A 21,155-nucleotide genomic window follows, 5' to 3' on the forward strand; every position below is an offset into this window, starting at 1 on the left:
GCTTTGTTACCAAGGACGGCAATGCAGCTCTAGAGGACGATTAACTGAGCTCTGGTGTGCCGTGGCAAGGTCAGGTGACTGTAGATGACAATAGTTTACCGTCAATTCCAAAAGAGGCAACAGAAATTTTTGGATGCTTCCAGTACCAGGAAGTGATTAAATATCTGCAGGGCTACCTGTGCCAGTCATGTGAGGCACGCATATACAAAAAAAGAAAAAAAAAATGGGGATGGACAATGACGACATGACCCTTAAAAATCAAATGCTGCGAGCAAGCTCCCCTTGGCGGTGGTGACTTTGTGATCCGGGACGGATGTGGACAAACGCGATCCACATTTGGCCCGATGGTGGGTAGGGCTTTGCTTACCTGGCCTGTTTCTTCTGTTGTCAAGGATACATTCGCAACACAAGCAGCATCTCCCCGCGGGGATACTCCTCCAGCTCCACGCCTCAGCAATCTAATTACAGCACCTCCAGTAACAGCATGAATGGCTACAGCAATGTTCCTATGGCCAACCTGGGGGTGCCAGGATCGCCGGGATTTCTGAACGGCTCGCCCACAGGCTCCCCATACGGAAGTAAGTGACCTCCGCCTTCCATCTGGCACCGGAAGCCTCCCTGCGAGGCTTCACCTGCTAGCCTTTTAGCGGGAGGGCTGTGTTTCCCCAATGCTGTGCACACGTGGGAGACCAGTCTCGTTTCCTGATGAAGTGTCCTTCTTGCCTTTTGTTCTCTACTGCCGGCTGGACTTGGACTCCTCAGCTCATGCCCGTCCTCCTGGGGGAAGAAAGGGAGCACCGCGGTTCCCTTGGATAAAGTATAGGTGGCTTGTGTGCAAGGAACGGAGCTTTTGTTCTAACCAGCCGCGTGTGCCTTTTCCGCTGGGCATTTTCGCACGCTCTGTTTCATTTCCCCTGCACGTCACAGGCAAAGAAGTTTGGTCCAGTAGCTACCCTACCCAGCAGACATTACATAGCTAGACTTTCTCAGGGGGCAGCAGGCACAGGATTGATTGCCTCCCATTCCTCTGTCACATCTTAAGCTGTTGTCTCTTTCACAATTTCATATTTACATATTTACATATAATCCACACCGATCATATCCGCAGCCCGTCCTTATCTTGTCTTATCCCCCTTCCCTCCCACTGAAGCCTTTCTTCTTTACAAGTTTCACACTGTTCGGTTTGCTTGCGGACCGCTGCCCTGACTTTGGGTAGCTTGCTTGAGGGAGAGTGACCTTCTTGATCAAGGGTAACTTATCAGTGGTTACACCACTGAGGAATACCGCCTCCCTTTCCCCGGCAACCGTTACCAGTCTACAGTTCCTCGGGGAGGAGCAGGACCCCAAACAGGACGTCTGTATTGTGCTCTGTTTGACTCTGTGACATGGCCCTGTCCTTCAGTAAGCACCTCCGGAGAGATGGGAGTTAGCTTTGCGTAGCGGCTTGTTGGATTGGGACAGAGCCTCTTAGCCTTAACCGATGGCCTAAGAGGCAAAGTCAGTGCCTTGAGAAGTTGTGAAAACCCCGTTTGGGTTGCTCAGGGAGCTGAGCTGGAAGCTTACACAATGGTCCCTGGAGCCTGAAAGAGTGTGTGTTTTTCAAAACCTGCTCAGGGAATACTTGAGGCCAGGGGACACGCTGGCACAAAGAGCCAAGTGATGGAGCAGAGTGCTCTTGAAATGTTGGCTGTTGTCACAAGGCCTGAGCCTGCCCTCTCTTACCCAGAGCGCCTCCCTCGTGCCAGAAACAAGGACGCGTCAAGGACAGCACACAGCCCTGTCAGCCACTGCTCAAGTGACAGACCTTGGGGGCTATTTCTCACTGCCTTTAGACCTTTGGTTCCCCAGACCCCACACGCCTAAGCTATTTCTGAGCTCTGCGTTTAAATCATATAGACAATATTACCCAGTGTGATGGGGATACAGGGCCAAACAGCGCAGACCTTTTTAGCACAACACAACTACCATGTGTCGTGTGTGTGTGTGTGTGTGTGTGTGTGTGTGTATGTGCTGTCACATGACCTAGACTCACTGGAGCAGAGCAGCTTCTAGAAATAGATTATTGTTGACTCGTTTGTTTTTATTCTAAAAAAAAAAAAACTGGATAAATCTCAGTAAGAGCACTGATACCGTTCTATGTGAAGAGCTCTTGTTTCCCAGTTAACAAGAAGCTATTGCAAAGGTTGTTTCCTGTGGCGATTTATGACCTTGTTAGGAAAATCAGAAGAAACGTGGACAGTGTAGCTGCTGAGACCAGGGTAGGTTGTCACACACGTGGTCACGAATAAGGCTCCTTGTGGGATGACGAGGTCCTCCCTCTAACAGACCTCACAAGGACATGATGGCCTGAGAGAAAGGCACCATATAGCAAAGCTACCCAATCATGATGACGGTGATTCACATCTCTCTCTACAGGTTAAAGAACAAAAGCCTAGTCACAGCCCCTCAACCACCTCGTGGCGTAAACATAACAATAATTATTACCACCGCTTTCCCCTTATAAGAGATGAGGAGCTGATTAATGACCTCCTCAAAGAGCCAGTAGATAAATGGCTCGAATAGGACCGAAACGCCTGTCACCAGACTTGGAATACAGTCCTTTAAAATTAGCCAATAACATAAAGTATTGAGACCACTTGCCATGTATCATTAGGCTAAAGCAAATGGAATTTTCCTCTTGTGACCATGGCTTAAACTATTTCATTGAATTTATTTTATGCATCTGTGTGTGTGTGTGTGTGTGTGTGTGTGTTTGTACACACACATGCACACAGATGCCATGACACCTAAAGAGAGATCAGAGGATAACTTTCAGGAATTGAGTCTCTTCTTCTCCCATGTCAGTCTGAGGTCATCATGTCCCCTTTACCCATTGAGCCATTTGCTGGCCTTGTCTGGCCATCTTTGATATAAAGAAATGACAATTTCTCATGGTTCAACCATAGAATTGTGTGTGTACAAGGCTGGACTTATTAAAGAGCTGTTTTGAGATTTTAAATAGTTTATTACTCTATTAATATGCGCTCCACAGTGCATCCTGTGGCATTAGCGGTGTGTGTGTGTGTGTGTGTTCACTGAGGTATTATTTGCCTAATATTGCTTACTAGACCATTCATCCAGGAAGGAGACATTCTGCTTACTCCATCAGGTAATTCAGAAAAACAGTTACACCCCAAATCTTTAAGTCAACTGTTGAAATAAAAAGACAGAATGGTGTCCTGCCAACAGGGAGGAGGGAGACCTCAGAGGAATCTCCTTGTCACCCTCCTGTCCTGAAAGTGGCCGCTTCCACCCTGGTTTTGGAGGGAGGGTCTGAGGGAGTTGCAGGCTGTGAATGGGATTCCAAATGGTGCATTCGTTACGATCAAATTCGCCTGTTGTAAAATCCCACATACCCAGGGGAGTTCATTACGATAACACCTGACCTGTATTTCTAACCAGCGAGGTCTTCACTTCTCTGGGAAATATTTTTTTTTTAAAGCCCAGGGGGAAAGGTTTCGTCAGTTCAGTTGCTTATGTCTGAAAACACAATCCTATGTGTTTTGGTCTTTTTTTTTTCCTTCGCATTTTTTTTTTCTTCTAATGAGCCTGATGTGGCTGGACCATGCCACGGGGCAGTCACTTGCCAGGGACATTAAAAACGCAATCGAGGCGAAGCTTGCTCTCTCAGTAAATTTGCCTTGCATTACAGCCAATTCAGACTATCAAAAGCCCTGCATCTTCCCTGTGTTTGCTCTCACACTCCTTCAAAAATGGCCAAACAGATGTTTTTTCAATCTTACATACAAACTTCACTTCCTGGCTGTAGCTGCGTGTGCCAAGTTCCAGCTCGGTGCAAGTTTTTATGCCTGGATTCTAAGCCCCTGACAATAGGGGGTTCTAATGAGATGCTGACAGTCCCCGTGAGTGCCAGCAACTGCGCTGGCTGAATGCAGATGCGAAGGAGGGTCTGTGAGTTCCAGCGGAGGCTGAGCCGGCCAATCCATCCTCGTAAGAAGAAAAGTGATTTTTTTTTTCTTTAACTCCCAGGTTCACATAGATCTCTGGGCCAGACGTGCTTGCCTTTGCTTGGCCTCTATCCACAGATGGATGGATGTTCAGAGACATCCACGATTGGAAGTCTTATGTGATCAGCTTTCCCAAAACAGTGCACCCCGCTGTCCCCAAACATGGTCTACCCAACAAGCCTGCAACACCCATGGGGACCATGTCTTCCAAGCTGAGTAATCACTGAGCCAACCCCAAGTTTGGAACAGAACCCGTTCAGGCAGGCATCCAACCCGCTTCACTCACAGTCTTAGACCAAGCCCTGGGCCTCAGTATTTTTATATTTTCAGAAATAAATATTAAGAAGTTTTCCATTATAAAGCATTAAGTGACTATTATAGAAAAATGCCAAACACAGAGAAATAGTTTCTAAAAGAGAGAAGACTCCCCCTTGCCCCCTGCCAAGAAAAATAAGCTTTGACGTGTCTCAGCTGCATTTTTAATTTTTAATTGTTTTTATTTTTACTTTTACGTGCATTGGTGTTTTGCTTGCATGTGTGTCTGTGTGAAGGTGTTGGATCCTCTGCAACCGATCATTGTAGACAGTTGTGAGCTGCCATGGGGGTGCTGGGAACTGAACCCAGGTCCTCTGGGAGAGCAGCCAGTACTCTTAACCACTGAACCATCTCTCAAGCCCCTCAACTGCATTTCTTAAATGAAGAAAAAAAAAACCAAACAAATTCTATGATAGAAGAATTCTGACTCTAGACATTCTGAAAAGCACGTATAGGCCTGAAAGAAAGAAATGGTATGCCGTGTCTGTGCAGGCATAGCCACTGGTTTGTTTGTTTGTTTGTTTGTTTTGTTTTGGAGTACTGGAGGTCGAACCCAGGGCCTTGTTGATGCCAGGCAAGCACTCTGCCACTGAATGACATCCTCAGTCCAGGAACCATTACCGTTGGAAATACAGCCTTGTGGTCATGCTAGACATGCTCTGAAAACTACATCTAGGAGTATGCAGGGAGGTACTCGAAAGGAGGGGGGGAGGAAAGTGGTCAAGTGACCAGCGTCATAGATGTGACACCAGGCTCTAAGAAACCCTTCAGTGATACAAACGTAAGTCCTAAGACGGAAGAAGAGGAATTAGGAGTAACATTTGCCTACTGGGGCTGGGTGCACAGCTTAGCAGTCAAGAGTGCTTACTGTGCAAGCATGAAGATCTGAGTTCAAATCCCCAGAGCCCAGTCAAAAGCTGGCTATGGTAGTGTGTCTAAAGCCCCAATGCTGGGGCCTGGGGAGTCAGGTGGACATAGGAAGATGACTGGAGCTTGCTCACTACCAACTGAGCTCTAGTTTCAGTGAAAGACTTGTCTCAAGGGATCAAGGTAGAGAGAGGTAGAGCAGGACACATGATGTCATCATCTGGTCTCATGTGTGCACAGACATGCACATCTGTAAACACATGAACACATACATCATACATATTCTGTCTCTTTCATATCCACACACATGCTCATGCACACACCAGACCAATTTGAGAATCTATTCGTTGTCTTAGTGTTTCCAACAGAGATAGCGTCCCTGTGATAGAACCCCGTAACCAAAGGCGACTCAAGAAAGAAAGATTTCATTTCGGCTTCCAGCTCTCAGGTCACACTCCGTCTCTGAGGGAAGTCAGACCAGGAACTGAGGCAGAGGCGGTGAAGGGATGCAGCTTACTGGTTTGCTCTTCATGACTTACTTTATTATATAATCCATGACATCAGCCCAGGGGTTGCATAACCTACAGTTATCTGAGCCCTCCCATTTCAGTCATTAATCAAGAAAATGACCCACGAGCTGGCCCACAGGCCTAACTGGGGGCCTAACTTCTTAACTAAAGTTCTTTCTTCCAAAATGATTTTTAACTAGTGTCAAATTGATAAAATAAAAAGACAAAACCTAAAATTAACCAGGACAATTAGTCTGTTTTTCTTTTGTCAGAGGAATTAACAGAGATGTTTCTATCCAAGCTATAAGGAGGACGATGGACACTTAGGAAAGTTTGGGGCCTTTTGCTAATAATCCTGATGTTATTTCTTACCATAAAAAATATATTTTTCCCTATTTTTCAATTTTAGTAGCTTCGTTTTCTTCTATATCACAAGTAATATACTTGCATCATAGAAAATACAGACACGTGAAAGGGATACATTTGAAAATGCAGTTTTGTCAGCCAGAGATACCACAAATCAAATGTCTGATCACATTCCTCTACACTTTGCTTTGTATTTTTTTTCCTTTAAGTAAAAGTCAGCCTAGCACTCAGGGAGGCAGAGGCAGGTGGATCTCTGTGAGTTCAAGGACAGGCTGGTCTACAAAGTGAGTTCAGGACAGCCAGGGCTACACAGAGAAACCCTGTTTCGAAAAGAAAAGAAAAAGAACAAAACAAAAGAAGAAGTGTAATCTGCTTTGTTCATCACAAAGGAACGTATTAACAGAGTTATTAATTTTCTTCTCAAACACTAGTTTACATTGATTTGCTGTTGTTTGTTTTAACATTCCATTGTAAGGGCTTAGTAATTTTATTCTACTGTGGGTCATTATTTCCCAACTTCTTATTGTTGTAAATTGTTGAATCTTTTTTTTTTTTTTTGGCACATTTGTGATTGTCCCTTTGAGATTAATTTCTAGAGATTAGACTTGTGGGTCAGATGATATGAACATTTGAATGTACTCTGCTATGTATTGCCAAAGTCCCTCTGGAGGGATTGAATCTCTCTCCTTGGGACGGAGTCAGCATGTGCTTCGCCACTCGATGGGCTTTTTCTTATTTTATCCATTTAATAAATGAAAAGCAGCATTCTGTCATCTTTGTCGTTGCTGTTTTATAATTCTTCAGTTGGAATACCTCTCTGGTCAGGTGTCTTTGCCTGTCTTTCTTTCCTTTCCCTAATTAACTTACAGCAACACACTAGCTATCAAGGGCATACGCACAGGAAATGCATATTGCAAACATTTTTCTCGATTTGTCATTTGCTTCTTGTGCATATGTGAGTTACAGAAGCTTTTTCATCACAGGTCAACTCTATCTTTCCAACTTCTGTTGTGACTTTGTGGTTCAAAGAATTGTGCACATTGCCTAACAGTTTTGAGGTGTTTTCTGCCACTTCCACAGTTTTATTTTTGCAAAAAGCTCCAGAATCTACTCAGATTTGCTTTCACGCTGAACGCAAGGAAGGACTCTAAATTGTGTCTATTTTGCCTCCCATTAATTGGTGAGTTAGCTTTGTACATCAACTCCCAGCAACACGACCTGTTCTAGCACCTTCAGTAACCATCCCTTCCCATCTCTCACCGTGTCCATCTCTGGACCTTGTTCCCTCCAGCCATGCATCTTCCTCTCTGTTAGTATAGCGCAGGTTTATATCTACCACATCTTTTAATAGCTAACGGCAGTGCTCTCCTTGTCCGCAAAACGTTGTTGTGGTATGGTTATTGAAGTAAAAGCTAGAAGTTACGCCGGCTGAAACACGCAGAACTCCTTTCAGGCTTCTGCTTCAAATACTTTAAGTTACAATTTAGGTTGGGTGTCATTTGTCATTTTCACAGAATGTTTGAGAGATGTCTTTACGGGGGTTTGCACTTGTCAACTCTGCCACAACTCTTTTGTGTCACTTGATAAAGCGTCCCCGGAGAAGCTGTTATGGCTTGAGCCGTGCTGTAGGAGGTTGAATCAGCATGTTAGAAAAAGTATTTGTAAAAATGGGAGATGTGCTGGCATGAGTGGAATGGCATGTGTGTATACGTTTGTGTACCTGTGTTATGTATGCACACATATGTTTATTTATGTGTACATGTGTGTATTTGTGTGTACATGTGTATGTGTGTGCAACGCGTTGTGTGTGTATATGTACATTTGTGTGCATTTCTGCTTGTACATGTGTGTATGTGTGTGTACATGTGTTATTTACATGTATGTGTGTACATGTGTTATGTGCATGAACAGATGTGGATTCTTCTTACACTTGGAGAACCTTTTCTGTTACTTGCACAAGATTGAGCTAGTCAGCATTCCATCATGGAGGGGAGAGGGAATCACCAAGCCCCTACTTCCAGCTGAGGAGCTGTTGATGGCTTCCGGGGAAGAGAGAGTTGGTTTTCACTGAGGTGTGACTGCGGGTAGGTAGACCACTATTTAGTGGACGGTCCCTCACCCATGAGCATATGGATAACACAAGTGGGACTTGGTAGATTACTTTTTTGAAAAGGACATGAAGTTTGGAGGGGTTGTGGAGGTAAAGGTGGATCTAGGAGAACTAGAGAGAGAAGTGAGGAATAAATGATCAAAATATATTATATGCATTTGTGACATTCTCAAAGGGTTAATAGCAATATCATATTTTAAAAAGAGCCTTTTCTATTGCCATGTTTGAGTGGGGCCATTACAACAGAATCTAGTCATTTCGGTGTCTATACCGAGGAGTTGATATTGTAGAGGTTAGACCATGGTTAGAACAAGAGCCTCCTGACTCTCAGCCTTCCTTTGGCCTCTTAATCTGATACTAAAAGAAGGGGGAAACATGTTGAAAGCATTGTTTTAAATTTTATTGTTCCTAAGCCAAAGTTAGAAGATGATATTAGGCTTGGAACCATACACAAGATCCACTCCTAATGATGAGCCCTGCAGCTTGTTATAGCACAATGAACTGGCCCAACTTCCCACACATTCATCCTCAAGCACAACATGAAAGTCTGTCCTTTTTTCCAGTGTTATTTCTATTTATAAGTATAAATATTATACTTACATTTAGACATTTAAATAGATGTATATAAATATTTTGTACTTATAAAATATTTTATAAATATGAAATATAATCTTCATAGTCACAAATAGGAAGAGATGTACTCAGGTATGTCTTTCTTCACAGCTTTTTAATCAGTACTACCTAAGTATCAGTGGTCCTTAGAAAAAGCTCTTCTTTTTTGATGTCTTTGGCTCATGATCCTGCTGTAACAATATCAGACTGGGGGCTGGAGAGATGGCTCAGTGGTTAAGAGCTCTTGCTGATCTTGCAGAGGACCCAAGTTCAGTTCCCAGCACCCATATGGAGCAGCTCACAACTACCTGTAGCTACAGCTCCAGCGCTGTAGATCCAGCGCCCTCTTCTGGACTCCTTTGATTCCTGCACTCATGTACACATACTCACATACAGACATGACTAAAAATAACAAAACAAATCACTAAGAGGAAAGACATCATATTGTACACGCTGTCTGTGATGGCTGTAGGTGCAGTTGAGATCCAGAGGAAGAGAGGTTAGTGTCTACCTCGGGATGCCAAAGCTTCTGACCTTCAGGTCACCTTGTGTTTCGTTGTCAGTGCTGTTTCTCCCCAGCTCATCTGCTCCTTCTGAGGGAGCTTAGTAACAAATAATAAGATCTTCTTGTCTGATGTAACTTGGTGGAGTGTGTGCCATGGGGGAGGAGGGAGCTCACTGTTTAAACTGCCTTTATTTTCCTTGGAAATTACCCCACTTGGCCCTTGGCTCCCCCTTAAGTCATTTTTAATGTTAATATTGTTACTCTTGGTGGTTTTTCTCTGAGCATTATGTCAGGGGAGACTGAATTTCAGCTTTATTTCCCAAGTGCACTGAGAGTCCAGAGAGGGAGGTCATCTTCTGAATATTAATAAACTCCCACACTGAGTGAGGAAGTAGCTATGGAGAGGGCAATCATGGCAATCTTAGCCCTCGACGTCAACCCTTGAGGCAGGGGAGTTGCCGGGCAGCTCATAGATACAGATAAGGCATCTTTTTAGGGTGAAAAGAGGTTTGCATTCTGTACGGATTTTTTTTCCTCTTGCCGTTTCTATAATGAAGGAAGGCCCTACTGGTTGAAAGAACATTCCATCTTCTCACACGTCCTTCCTTTCTTCTACTGGGATCATTGCCGCAGTCATTGTTTTATGTGTCTATTCCTCCTGGTCAAGGAAATAATATCATCACATTCAACATTTTCCCCTCACTTCTCTCTTTTGTTTTGTTGGTATACAGTCACTGTATACAGTATTGGGTTTCAATAGATGAGCTCTTTCAGGTCCTTTCATTATACTCATCCCTCGTTCCGCTTCCATGTCACATATATGCTTACACACACATACACACATGCACCTAATGGCTTGATGTAGCTATAAAGGACTGTAGGTACTACAACCATAGGTACTACCGCCTCCCTCCCGAGTGCTAGAACTTCCGTGTGCTACCATCTCCTCTGCAGCTGACCTATTTCGCGTAACACGACGATCTCCTGGTAGCCCAATCAGTGAATGGATTAGTTGGCTCACGATAATTCCTGAAAGATGTATGAATGGTCGTGCCATAACCGAGAAAAAGTTTTCCGTTACCTTAGCTGTAAGGTAAGGGCAAATCAAAACAATACTGAGTCTTTCTTACATCTCATTCCAGTCAGAATGGTTCTCTCTCTCTCTCTCTCTCTCTCTCACACACACACACACACAAAATACAGCTATGTTTATAGCTACATAAAGCCATTATATGCTGGCACCAATGTGGTATGTGGTGGTGGTGGTGGGAGAACACTTACATATGGCTGGCGAGAATGTGAATTGACCCGCCACTATGGAAATCGGTATGAAGGTCCCTCAAGTTTGTTGTTTTCGATCACTGGAGCCTGGACCAACACCTGGGAGCTGATTTTCTCAAGCAAATTGAGGGGAGTGTGTATGTTAAGAACACATGGTTCCTTGACGAGCCCCTCCCCCTCCTAAAGAGTGTCACACCTTGCCTTCCAGTCATGTCATCGAGCCCCACCGTTGGATCCTCCAGCACTCCCTCCATCCTCCCGTTCTCCTCTTCCGTATTTCCCGCCGTCAAGCAGAAGAGTGCCTTTGCCCCTGTCATCAGGCCCCAAGGCTCCCCTTCGCCCGCCTGCTCCAGTGGCAACGGAAATGGATTCAGAGGTAATTGAGGAGAGTGCTTTGGGGGGGGGGGGTGGCGTGCTATCCAGGTGTTCTGGGGCCTGCAGAGGAAGAGCAAGCACCTCAGCTCCACTCTACAGCTCCGAGCACTTGACCACAGAGGCCCTGGAGCTTTCATGGTGGTTCACGAAGGCCAGATATGCTGGCCTGATTCTATACCAAGTGCTGGATTGGTATGGGGGTGAATGAGGACAAGGCAAACATCTCTAGGACATGGAGTTAATGGTGGCAGAGACACATGTCCAACTCAGGAACACGGGCAGCCCAGAATCGTGCTTGCCATAGGTAGGGCCAGCCACTGTTCAGCCCTCCAAAGGCCTCCTGCGGTTTGTCTTATCTAACTGCCCCTACCATCTGCAATCCATGTTCATTCCCACGGCACATGTGGGAGGATCCGTCAGGAGCAGAAACTCTGGTTCTATGCTAGCCAAATTGATAGCAGGTGCCTGATCAAGGGGTGAAATAGGGAAGGAAGAGGGAAAAGCCATACTGTTCCTGAGAACAAAAAAAAAATAATAATAATAATATCACCCGTCAAACCTACTTTTGAACAACGTCCTAAAATGTAATATGACATGACGTAACACAAATGTGATGAGTACATGAGAATCTAATCATCCCTCCGAGAATGGGAGGCAGCTGATGGCAAGAGAGCAAATTGAAAACTGCCGAGCACCACGGCTCACCGGTGACCCACATTATTTTTGGCTGTTTCTCATGTTTTGACACGCAAACATTCGTGACAGGCAGTGCTGGTCAGCAGAGCTTCGTGGGGACCTGAGATGGGCTGCGTCGTTCTGGGAACCCCCAGCTCTTGCCTGTGTATTGCAAATCTTCTGGAGGTAACCTGGGAGAACTTGAAAGGCGTGCCGCTCTTCCGGGCCTTCCACTCCTACGGGCTGTGACATTTTGACGGAGATGACAGAGACACTGTCAAATCCATTACTGGAAACCCAGCTCTCGAAAGAGCCACTGAGAATTCCTCTCGGTAGGACTAGGCTGTCGGAGCTCCGTGCCACCCAACACGGGGGTAGTTGGAAACATCTGTATATCAGAGGAACTTTTCTTTTTTTTCATCCAGACGTCTAAGCCGTAGAGAGACAGCACAGCTTGTAACCAAGTATCTCCACCCATCCTGCCTCTCGTCAAACACACGCGGACTCCACCTTGTCACCCAGGGGAGGAATTAGAACTTTCTCCATGAGGATCATATTTACATCCGGGGAAATAAACACCACTGGGGACATATCTGCTGTGTCCCCGCCCCACCTCCTCACAGCCTCTTAGTGAGGATGTCTCTGCTCGCTACGTTCCCTGCCTTCATTCATCAAGTTTCAGCAGGAAGGAGAACAGAGTGAGGAGGCGGAGGCCCCAGCCTCATGATCCACCGTGTAGATGATACTCCGTAAAACTTGCTCTGTGTGCAAGGCACTGCACCGAGCGCTCCACGTGCCCTCCTCCTTTAGATCATGCCCATTCACCTCACTTAGCAGAGCAGATTGTCTGAGGCTATGCAGCAAGTGGCTGATGGCTTGAATCTAGACACTCGGGCTCCAGAACCTGTGCTCTGACAGCCCACTTCCTCCAGGGATAGTGATGGTGGACTTCCTCTCTTTGCCCACCCTTTACTGGTATCTGCTTTGGCACCAGGACAGAAGGAGGATGTTGCCTTTCTGTAAAATGCTCGAGGTGGAAAAATGACCTGGACATTGTGCAGCTAGGCTTCTCTCCACCATGAACGCCACCAGAGCAAATGCTCCCCCGCCACATGAATCTCTATCTTTCTGTTGGTTGGCTACGGTTCCTCTAAGTGCAAAGTCAAGGTCATAAGGTCATCATCCAGCAGAGTTCCAGCCCCTCTAGTGTGGGCAGACCAGGAGAAAGGGCATAGGTGAAATCTGCCATTCCGAGCCTTCGGGCATCTCTGACTTCCTGTATGCAACTCGGTAAAATCTTGAGGCTGGGAAGAAGGGCTGAAGAGCATTGAGTGTAATGAAGGACAGAATGGCAGGAATATGAGTCAGTGTTCTATCACCTAAACACCACAGTTACAGCATTTTCTGTCCCACTCTCTGCTTTACTTCTCAGGCATTTACAGTTGATGAATATAGATTGCCAAGGTGATCTTATATGCTGCGAGTCTGATTCACTTTCTAGCTCCTCCAGAAACACACACACACACACACACATACCCCACACCACACTTCCTACACTCCTGGATAATTACAGCAGTTGTTATATCTCCAAGTCATCGGGGAGTGTCCAGAATTGAACTGCCTTTATTGAAAACTTACATCGATTCAATATATAGTAATACAGGCAAAAATAATTAAGGCTTTGCTAGCTGTGTAAGACCTTAATCCAGATCTCACAAACATTCAATAAAGGCTGTATGGGCAGGGAAACAGACAGCTGACAATTTTGCCCGAGAGAACGGGCTGGGGTAGAGAAAGGGGGGGAGGGGAAGGGAAGGAAAAGACAGGAGGGAAGAGAAAGAGACAGGGTTGGGGAGAGCTGGAATGGTCAGAATTTTGGCCATTTGCTTGGAAGCATCACAGTAATCATCACTTGGAAAGATGCTTGTATGAAATCTGTTATTCCTCTCTGTGCCATATAGGTAGACAAGAGAAATCTGGGAATCAAATTTCAAAGATGGCTGGAAGTTTGGATGCAAGGGAACTTTTGTCATTGTCCATGTAATATTCTCCAGGCTCCTTACAACACAGCCAACACAGCCAGGGACAGAGGGTTGTGATCCGCCCCCTTTGCTCATGCTCCACACAGAGGGAGGGAAAGCACCGGGCTTGATTCTGCCCAGGCAAGTGTTGTCCACAACACTTGACTAGACTGAGGAGGCAATGGATGGAGTATGGGAACTGGGGACAGGCTTGACTCCCGTATCAGGAACCATCTGTGCTCTTTCCCTGAAGACCAGCATTTCCGAGTGAATATCTCTATGTCCCATCAGTGAGTACTGAACAAGGATGAACAGCCTTTCTTTAAAGTACTGATCCAGTTTAGGGTACAATGCTTATGAAGACCCTAAGGATGATGCGAAAAGCCTGCTTTGTTATAACCGATGCTTAGGAAGCCAACAGGCTTAGCGCCTGGAGTTTCCCTACTTTACCACCTAGTGACATGCCTGTTGCAATCTAGTTTACATATTTACTTCTGTTGTCCCAGGATGATGTCTCAATATACAGAAATGGTGAGGTGCTTGCAAACCAAGCGCAGGGACTTGATATAGGATGTAAGCACCGAAGTTTCTGTTAGCCCAGTCCTGGAGAGAACCCACTCACCTAAGAACACCTCACCGTCTCCCTGGGTTAGATGCTGTCATTCCTGTGATCAGCTTCACCAAAAAAAAGGTCTTGATATTTCAATCCCGTGTTGCTCTTTCCCTGCAGCCATGACGGGACTTGTCGTACCCCCGATGTAAAGCAGAGGAAGAACTATAGCACAAAACTACTTGTTTCAATGGACCAGGTTATGAAGGAAGCACTCTGGAACTTGCTGGGGGAGACTTGAGCCCCCTGGTGGCCACGTTGGACAGATTTGGAAAGGCAAAGAGCCGCCATCTTGGTCTCACGTTCCTCCTGAAGCTGACAGTAACTCTACAAACTGACCCTTTTGGAGACAAGGACAGACAAAGGTCATTGACGTGGTCAGTGCTGAGAGCAGAAATGCAATTCTTTGTTATGAACATTATGAAAAACACCTTCCTATGTTTGTAAAATATTTAAGAAAAACATTGGCAAACATTCATGCTTAATATTTTGGATACTATTTGTTTTTCTTTGTAGGAAAAAAAGTTGAAAGTTTCTATTTTCTATGAATCCTTTCAGATACCAATTTAGTTTATGCAGAAAAAAAAATTGAACAAAACAGGGTACCAGCATGGAAGACTTTCTTAAAATGAAACCTGAATTGAACGAGGAAATGTATGCGTGTTTGCTTATACTTTAAGCTCTTACAAAAAAACAAAAAAACAAAAAAACAAAAAAAACAAAAAGGGAAAAAAATTTAAAATGTTTTACAGTTATTTAAATAAATAAACGTGTAACTTATTGTAAGTAGAAGTAGAAATTAAGACTTTTTTTTTATAAGAGAGGAATTTCTCTTCCTGATGTAAAATGAAATTGACACAAACAGGTAGTGACAAGTTTCAACGGTGTGTGGTTATTACAGTTGCTTATTAGATTCTTATCCTACATCCCTCATCCCCCTCTTTTTTCCATCATTTTATCGACCCATAATGCAAGAACATGCAACGTGCAGATTCCCACAGAACCACCTCCCCACGAGACCAGACTCAGATAAATGCTGGACACGAACACTCTAACCCATCGCTTCGTTCCCAGACCTGCTTTCTAGTTCACGGGTCACTTGTGGTGTCCACTCTCGGTGAAGCATTTAAAACACACACACACACACACACACACACACACACACACTTCCCTGAGCAATGCAGGGAATCCCCAAGTTACTGGCTCAGCTTTGAACATCCCTAGGCAGGAAGCACCTAGGCATCTCACCTCCAAGAAGGGCCAAAGCCAGACGACTTGAGTGACTAAGGGGGCTCCTCAGAACCTCACCCTGACATTGCCATGCAGCCCCTCTTCTCTGGGTGCCTGATCCAGGAGCCGAGGCCAGAGGCTCCCCGGGGCTTTGTGGAAAGAGTTTCTTTGTGGAAAGAAAGGGCTGTGGTGTGTTCCTTAAGACTCAGTCTCCGACTGTTTCCTTTCTATGCAGTTTTCCTTTTATGTTATTAAACTCCCCCCGGAAGAGCGTGGATCTCGCCTGACATTGTGTCTGGAGGAGCGGGCTCGGGTGAAGGAGAGAGACTCAAAAACCCCCTAAAGCCTCTTTTCCACTGCCCCAAGACAGGGAGCTGGGATTCCCGGGCCATTGGTAGGCCGCTGGCCGCTGTGCTCCAGGCGGTGCCTTAACGCATCCTGCCCCGGGAGCCCCGAGCCACCTACCCGGTTCTCAGCATAGATGCTAACAGTGGGAGACTCTCGTCATGATCCTCCAGGTCAAGGGCCGTCTCCCTGAGTTCACAGACTTAGCTGGGGGTTCTCGGCCAGGCTGTGCGCGCTGGAAAACCGACGCAGCTTTTGTGGACAAAGCACCATGAGTACTTCTGAGCCAACCTTAGATGACCCTCTCGTTGCCCCCACCGATCCACGCCTTTCACTTACCCAGCCCTCGACTGTTTTATCTGCCTTCAGTTTGCTCTGGAGTTATCCAGCGTGACTTTTTTTTTTTCTTTCTAATTTTTCTACACACATGAGAATCCACAATTTTAGGAACCTGGCATGCTCATAACTGCTGCTCAAAGTCCTTCATAGTCAGGGCTCAACAGCGCCAAGACATACGGAAGTGCATGAGAAAAAGACTTCCCTGGCTAGCAATCCCGACCCGGGGCAAAGAATGCGTGGGTTACAAACCTTACCTTACCATCCCCAAATGGAGGCAGAACAAAATTAAGCATGTTTAGACCTGGATTTGAGCCAATCCAACATAAGGACTTCTTGTTTTGTTTTGTTTTGTTTTGTTTTCCTTTTAAGTAGCATAGCTTTTAGAAACCTGTGACTCTTTCTCTTGCATGAAGATTAGTGCAGTACTGTCTTCAGAATGATCGTAGACTGTGTCAGTAGCTTTACACCGAAGACTGTGTGTAACTAAATACCAGACATCTTTGACTGTTCACTAGGACCTCGGCAGCCACAGATCTATTTAATTGTACAAACGTGTGTAAGGATTACTTTTAGTGTACTAATAAATTAAAAAACAAAGCCACTCTGTCCTCTTTGGTCATTGCTATGAAATGATTCTGGTCCCAGGTTATTTTTTTTGCGCCGCTTGGCAGACAAGTATCTCTTGTCTATAGGTAAGGACAGAATTCTGTTCTATTTTTGAGAGGAACTGTGTAAGATTCTTCATTTAAAGGGACAACTTATTTCATTATTTATCTGATTCCTTTTGTTAACAGCATCAATTCTTTCCAGTTTTTCTTTGCACATTTCAACATGCATGGTTTAAAAACCATTGTCTTTACCTTTTGTACAGTACGGTCTCACTTCCAAACTGTATAGTTTTGTTGTTGTTTTTTTTTTCTTTGCTTTGTCAGTTACATACAGTATAAAGTTGCTATGCACAGAGCTTTTTGTAAAGACAGCTTTTTGTTTGTTTGTTTACTGTTTTTAATGGTCTTCCTTATGAAAAAAAATATCTTGTTTGTAAAATGAATATGTCTACTTCAGTTTTAAACTTTAAATTATCCTAACAAAAAAAATAAAATTTTTGTACTGTAAAACTGATCTTTGCTTTTTTTTGTGGGAGGGGGGAATGGGAGAGATTTGGTTTGTTTTTGCTCGGATGGAAGGATGATGTCGAGGCAATTAGAAAGGTGATATGGTGATGTTAGGGCAGTTTTCTGCATGCATTTGTCATGTGTCCATAGACCAAACTCTTTTATAATCTTCTTCAGACCCAGGGGATTCTGTTTGCTCTGTTGGTACTGGCAGCATGGAATTCGTGAGGTTGGTAGTCTACTGTGGGTTGAGATCATCTATTGAACAAATGTGAGTTGATACATCAGACACTGGATGAAGAATTGCAGAGACTCAATGCCTATTCTTAAATCATAGGAAAGAAACAAGACACTCTTCCCTGGAAAGAAACGGTCAGAGGGTAGCTCAAACAGGAAGACAGAAGGGCTGTGCCTTCACAGAGCCTCTGTTAGTCAGTCATAACTCTCACGTGAATTTTAGTTTTCCACCTGCCCATGAAAGGAAGGAGCAAAGACGCCCAGGATTCTCAGGTTCCTCATCCTTAAAGGGCAGGAATCTTGGTGCTTGGCTGTGTCTAGATGTCAGTTAGGATCTGAATCTCAAGGACCAGAGCTGTACCTCTCAAGGGCTGAGGAGAAGCAGGCAGAGCGTGGGATTTACTCTGACCGCAGATAAAAGAATGAACAGCAATGGGACTGTCGTTTAGCCTTGTGCCCTTTGGTCCAGGGAAAATTGGGGTAGAAAAATAGATAGCAGGCTGAGCGGTAGTTTTCTAGCATCAGTGAACTTGGTGGGATGATAAGCCCTAAGAACAGTCTGTGGTTCCCTATTAAAACATCAGTAAGAATGCTTTTCGTCACAGGCTGGAACATCTGCTGTGCTATGCATTGGACTTTTGAGGACAAAGCTCACATTGTTCTCAATTCTAGATTTTTTTTTGCAAGTCCAAGAGTTTGAGCCCATGTAAAATTGCCTTTAAGACGACAGGGAGGCCAAAATGACTTCTAGTACTAAAGCCAACTATTTGCCGTTTCTGAACTGAGAAAGAGCACGATGGCCACATAGAATCAGAAGCGCCGCAAGAACTGAGACCTCAAGGGTTTGGAATGTTGTGACTATTAAAGCTTAATAGCGCTGTTGGAGGGATAGCCCAGCGTCCCAGCGGCCTTCTGCTCTTACAATGAACCCAAATCCTGTCCCCAGAACACACACAGCCACCTGAAACTCCAGCTCCAGGAGGTCTAATGCCGTCTCTGACTTCACGAGTACCCACATGCATGTACACATACAAACAGCTAATAAAAGCTATCAATAGGCCTGTTGCAAATAGTGAGGGTAATAACAAGGCCAATAGAGGCGCTAATCTTCTGCCTTCGGTTCTATGGAGGAACAGAACGAATGCGAGTCTTGGAAGCCAGCAGACCCTCTGAGTTCCAACCCTAGCCTCACCCCTCGCTGTAACCAGTTATCAGAAAAATTACACTTATGAATTTCAATTTCCCCATCTCTAAAAGTGGAGGGGAGACCTTCACGCAAAGACCCTCGCCTTGTCAAGATTGTGGTGAGGTTTAAGTAAAAACAACGAATGTGAAGTCAGACTCAGCAAGTGTTTAGTTCTATACACTTTTGTTTCTTTCCCCTTGGCCCATAGATATAAATTCATCCCTGTTTACCTGAAAAGTCACACATCACTGTTTCCTTATAACATACCCTTGGGTACACAGAAAAGAGGATATTAATTAGTCAGTGTCTGTGAAGCAGACATGTTTGGAGGCTGAAAGATCAGAGCGTGGGATCAGCACCACTGACATCACAATTCACGAGCCCACAGCTCCTTCAGCTGGATCCACTGACAAGATAAGGCCCATAATACTTGTGTTCCTGTCTCCTGAAAGTCAGTGTGAAGGTCTTTAAAAGGTGCTGTCAACTTGGCATGGATGGCTAGAGCTGTGCAGGAGGCAGTTCTCTCTGGAGAGGGGGTAGCATAGAAAACTGGTCAGTTTCCAAAATGTGTCACACCGTTGAAAGGAAGTCCAAAGTTTATCTCTTTGAAAGTAGCCAGTGAATTACTACAATACACTCTAAGTCCCTCATCTTTTTGGTTTCATACTGTGAGTTTTGTGGTTTAAATGTGAAATGTCTCAACACCAAATTTATGTGTTTGAGAACTTGGTTACCAGCTGGTGGCGTTGTTTGGGAAGTAGGGCGGCAATAAGGAAGCAGGTCACTGGCAGGTGGGCCTTGCAGGCTTATAGCTCTGCCCCACTTCCTGTTTACTCTCCGTTTCCTGACTGCCAAGATGCAAACTGGTCAGAGGCCTGTTGCTCCTGTTGCCAAACCTGTCTCTCCCCAGCCAGATGAACTCTACACCTTCTAGAACTCTAAGCCAGATAAAATTCTCTACTCAACTTGCTTCCTATCAGGGATTTTGGTCGTAGCAAGGAGAAAAGTCACCAGTGTTCCCAGGAAGCGGAAAGGTAAGAAAATCAGCTCTACACATGAACAAAGGAAGCATCCCTGGGGATGGAGAGATCATAAACCCTCTAGCAAGGAGCCTTTGCCCGTGGAGGCCCTACAGGTGTGGACATCCAGCCCTGAAGCCCAACAGCAGTTCTCCTCTTCCAGTCTCACTGAAAGGTGCTGTTCCTCTATGTTTGTTGCTGTGTTTTAAACAGCACCATCCATCACTGTAAATTAATGCTTTTAATATTGACTGTATTGATTTTGACTCTCCGTACTTTGTGAATTTCTTCGATTAAAACAAGCACACATAAAAGCACGAGAGTGTAATCTTTAGTTTTAGCTTTGTGCAAAAATCCAGACCAATTAAAATTTAAGGAACACTCCAGTGGCCTTTCAAGAATTTTCTCAATTTTTTTTCTTTTATTAACACAGAATTCTTAATTTCCAAATCAATTTCACAAATCTGTGAAGCGCCAGACTATGAGGCAGAGAATGGGAAGGAAAAGTTTAGAAACTGACGAATTGGTCCTTTCTTGAGTAATCAGGACTTGGCTGAATGTGAATGCCTGTGTTCCGTAGTTCTGTTTCAATAAAGGAACTCTCCACGTCTTATTCCAAGCATTTCATTCTTGCCTCTGAATTATGTTCATATCCACAAATCCCAGCCAAGAGCCTATTGAATAATTGTCCCCACATGTAACGTTCTCCTGGTGATGTTTTCCTTGCCTTCGTCCTGTGAAATATAGAAATGTGTTTCTAATTATTAGCAGAACCATCTGGTAAGTGCACTGTATCGTTCTCAGTCAGATGACTCACTGAATGGACTGTTGGGCAGAGCTCAGCCATGTTTGACACCACCTAAGAAACAGGACTTTTATAATGACCTCACAGTACCCTGGCTCACCTGTAACTGAGGTGATCATATTTTGTAAGCCAAACAAACCCAAATGGGTCCAAAGCTGGGCATGTCCTAGATAGCCGTGTCTCAAGTCACAAGAGCTGTGTGATTCCTGCTGCCCTGGTGTCTTTGCTTCTCCTGCTTTTGAAAACGTAAAGCAACTAGCTTATGTCTTGCTGTCTTTATAGCCTCATGTGGCTGGGGCCCAAGAATCTATCTCTTTCCAGAATCACTGAGTGAGAAGAGATAGGCACAGAGACTAAATGGCTCTTCTGAGGAACTTACCTCTGGCTTTCCAGAAAAACTCACAAGATATCTCTTCATGTGTAATAAGCATCTTACAGAATTGGCCCTCTCCTCAGGCCCATGGAGTTCACACTCTGATAGCAGCACCCAAGAGACATGTGCATATACCAGGCTGAATTCTTCTTTGTTAAGTCCTGATTTACTGGCTCCCAAGTTCAGGAGCCTATGCTAATTGGCATGGACAGTGACCATTCTCAGTGATGCCCCTTTTCTTCTCAATTGTCTG

General features: G+C 44.8%; 1 protein-coding gene across 1 annotated transcript in view; it reads left to right on the top strand.

Moving 5' to 3' along the window:
- Ebf2 (EBF transcription factor 2) overlaps positions 1–17,269 on the top strand; it is a 198,372-nt gene extending 181,103 nt beyond the window's left edge. Inside the window, exons 14-16 of the mRNA XM_021635518.2 lie at positions 393–578; positions 10,781–10,948; positions 14,374–17,269. Coding sequence (XP_021491193.1) covers positions 393–578; positions 10,781–10,948; positions 14,374–14,405 — 386 coding nt within the window. The 3' untranslated portion in view covers positions 14,406–17,269. The remainder of the gene's footprint in view (positions 1–392; positions 579–10,780; positions 10,949–14,373) is intronic.
- Positions 17,270–21,155: the final 3,886 nt, after the last annotated feature.

Source organism: Meriones unguiculatus, chromosome 9 (genome assembly GCF_030254825.1).
Source record: "Meriones unguiculatus strain TT.TT164.6M chromosome 9, Bangor_MerUng_6.1, whole genome shotgun sequence".
In the NCBI taxonomy this organism is placed as follows: domain Eukaryota; kingdom Metazoa; phylum Chordata; class Mammalia; order Rodentia; family Muridae; genus Meriones; species Meriones unguiculatus.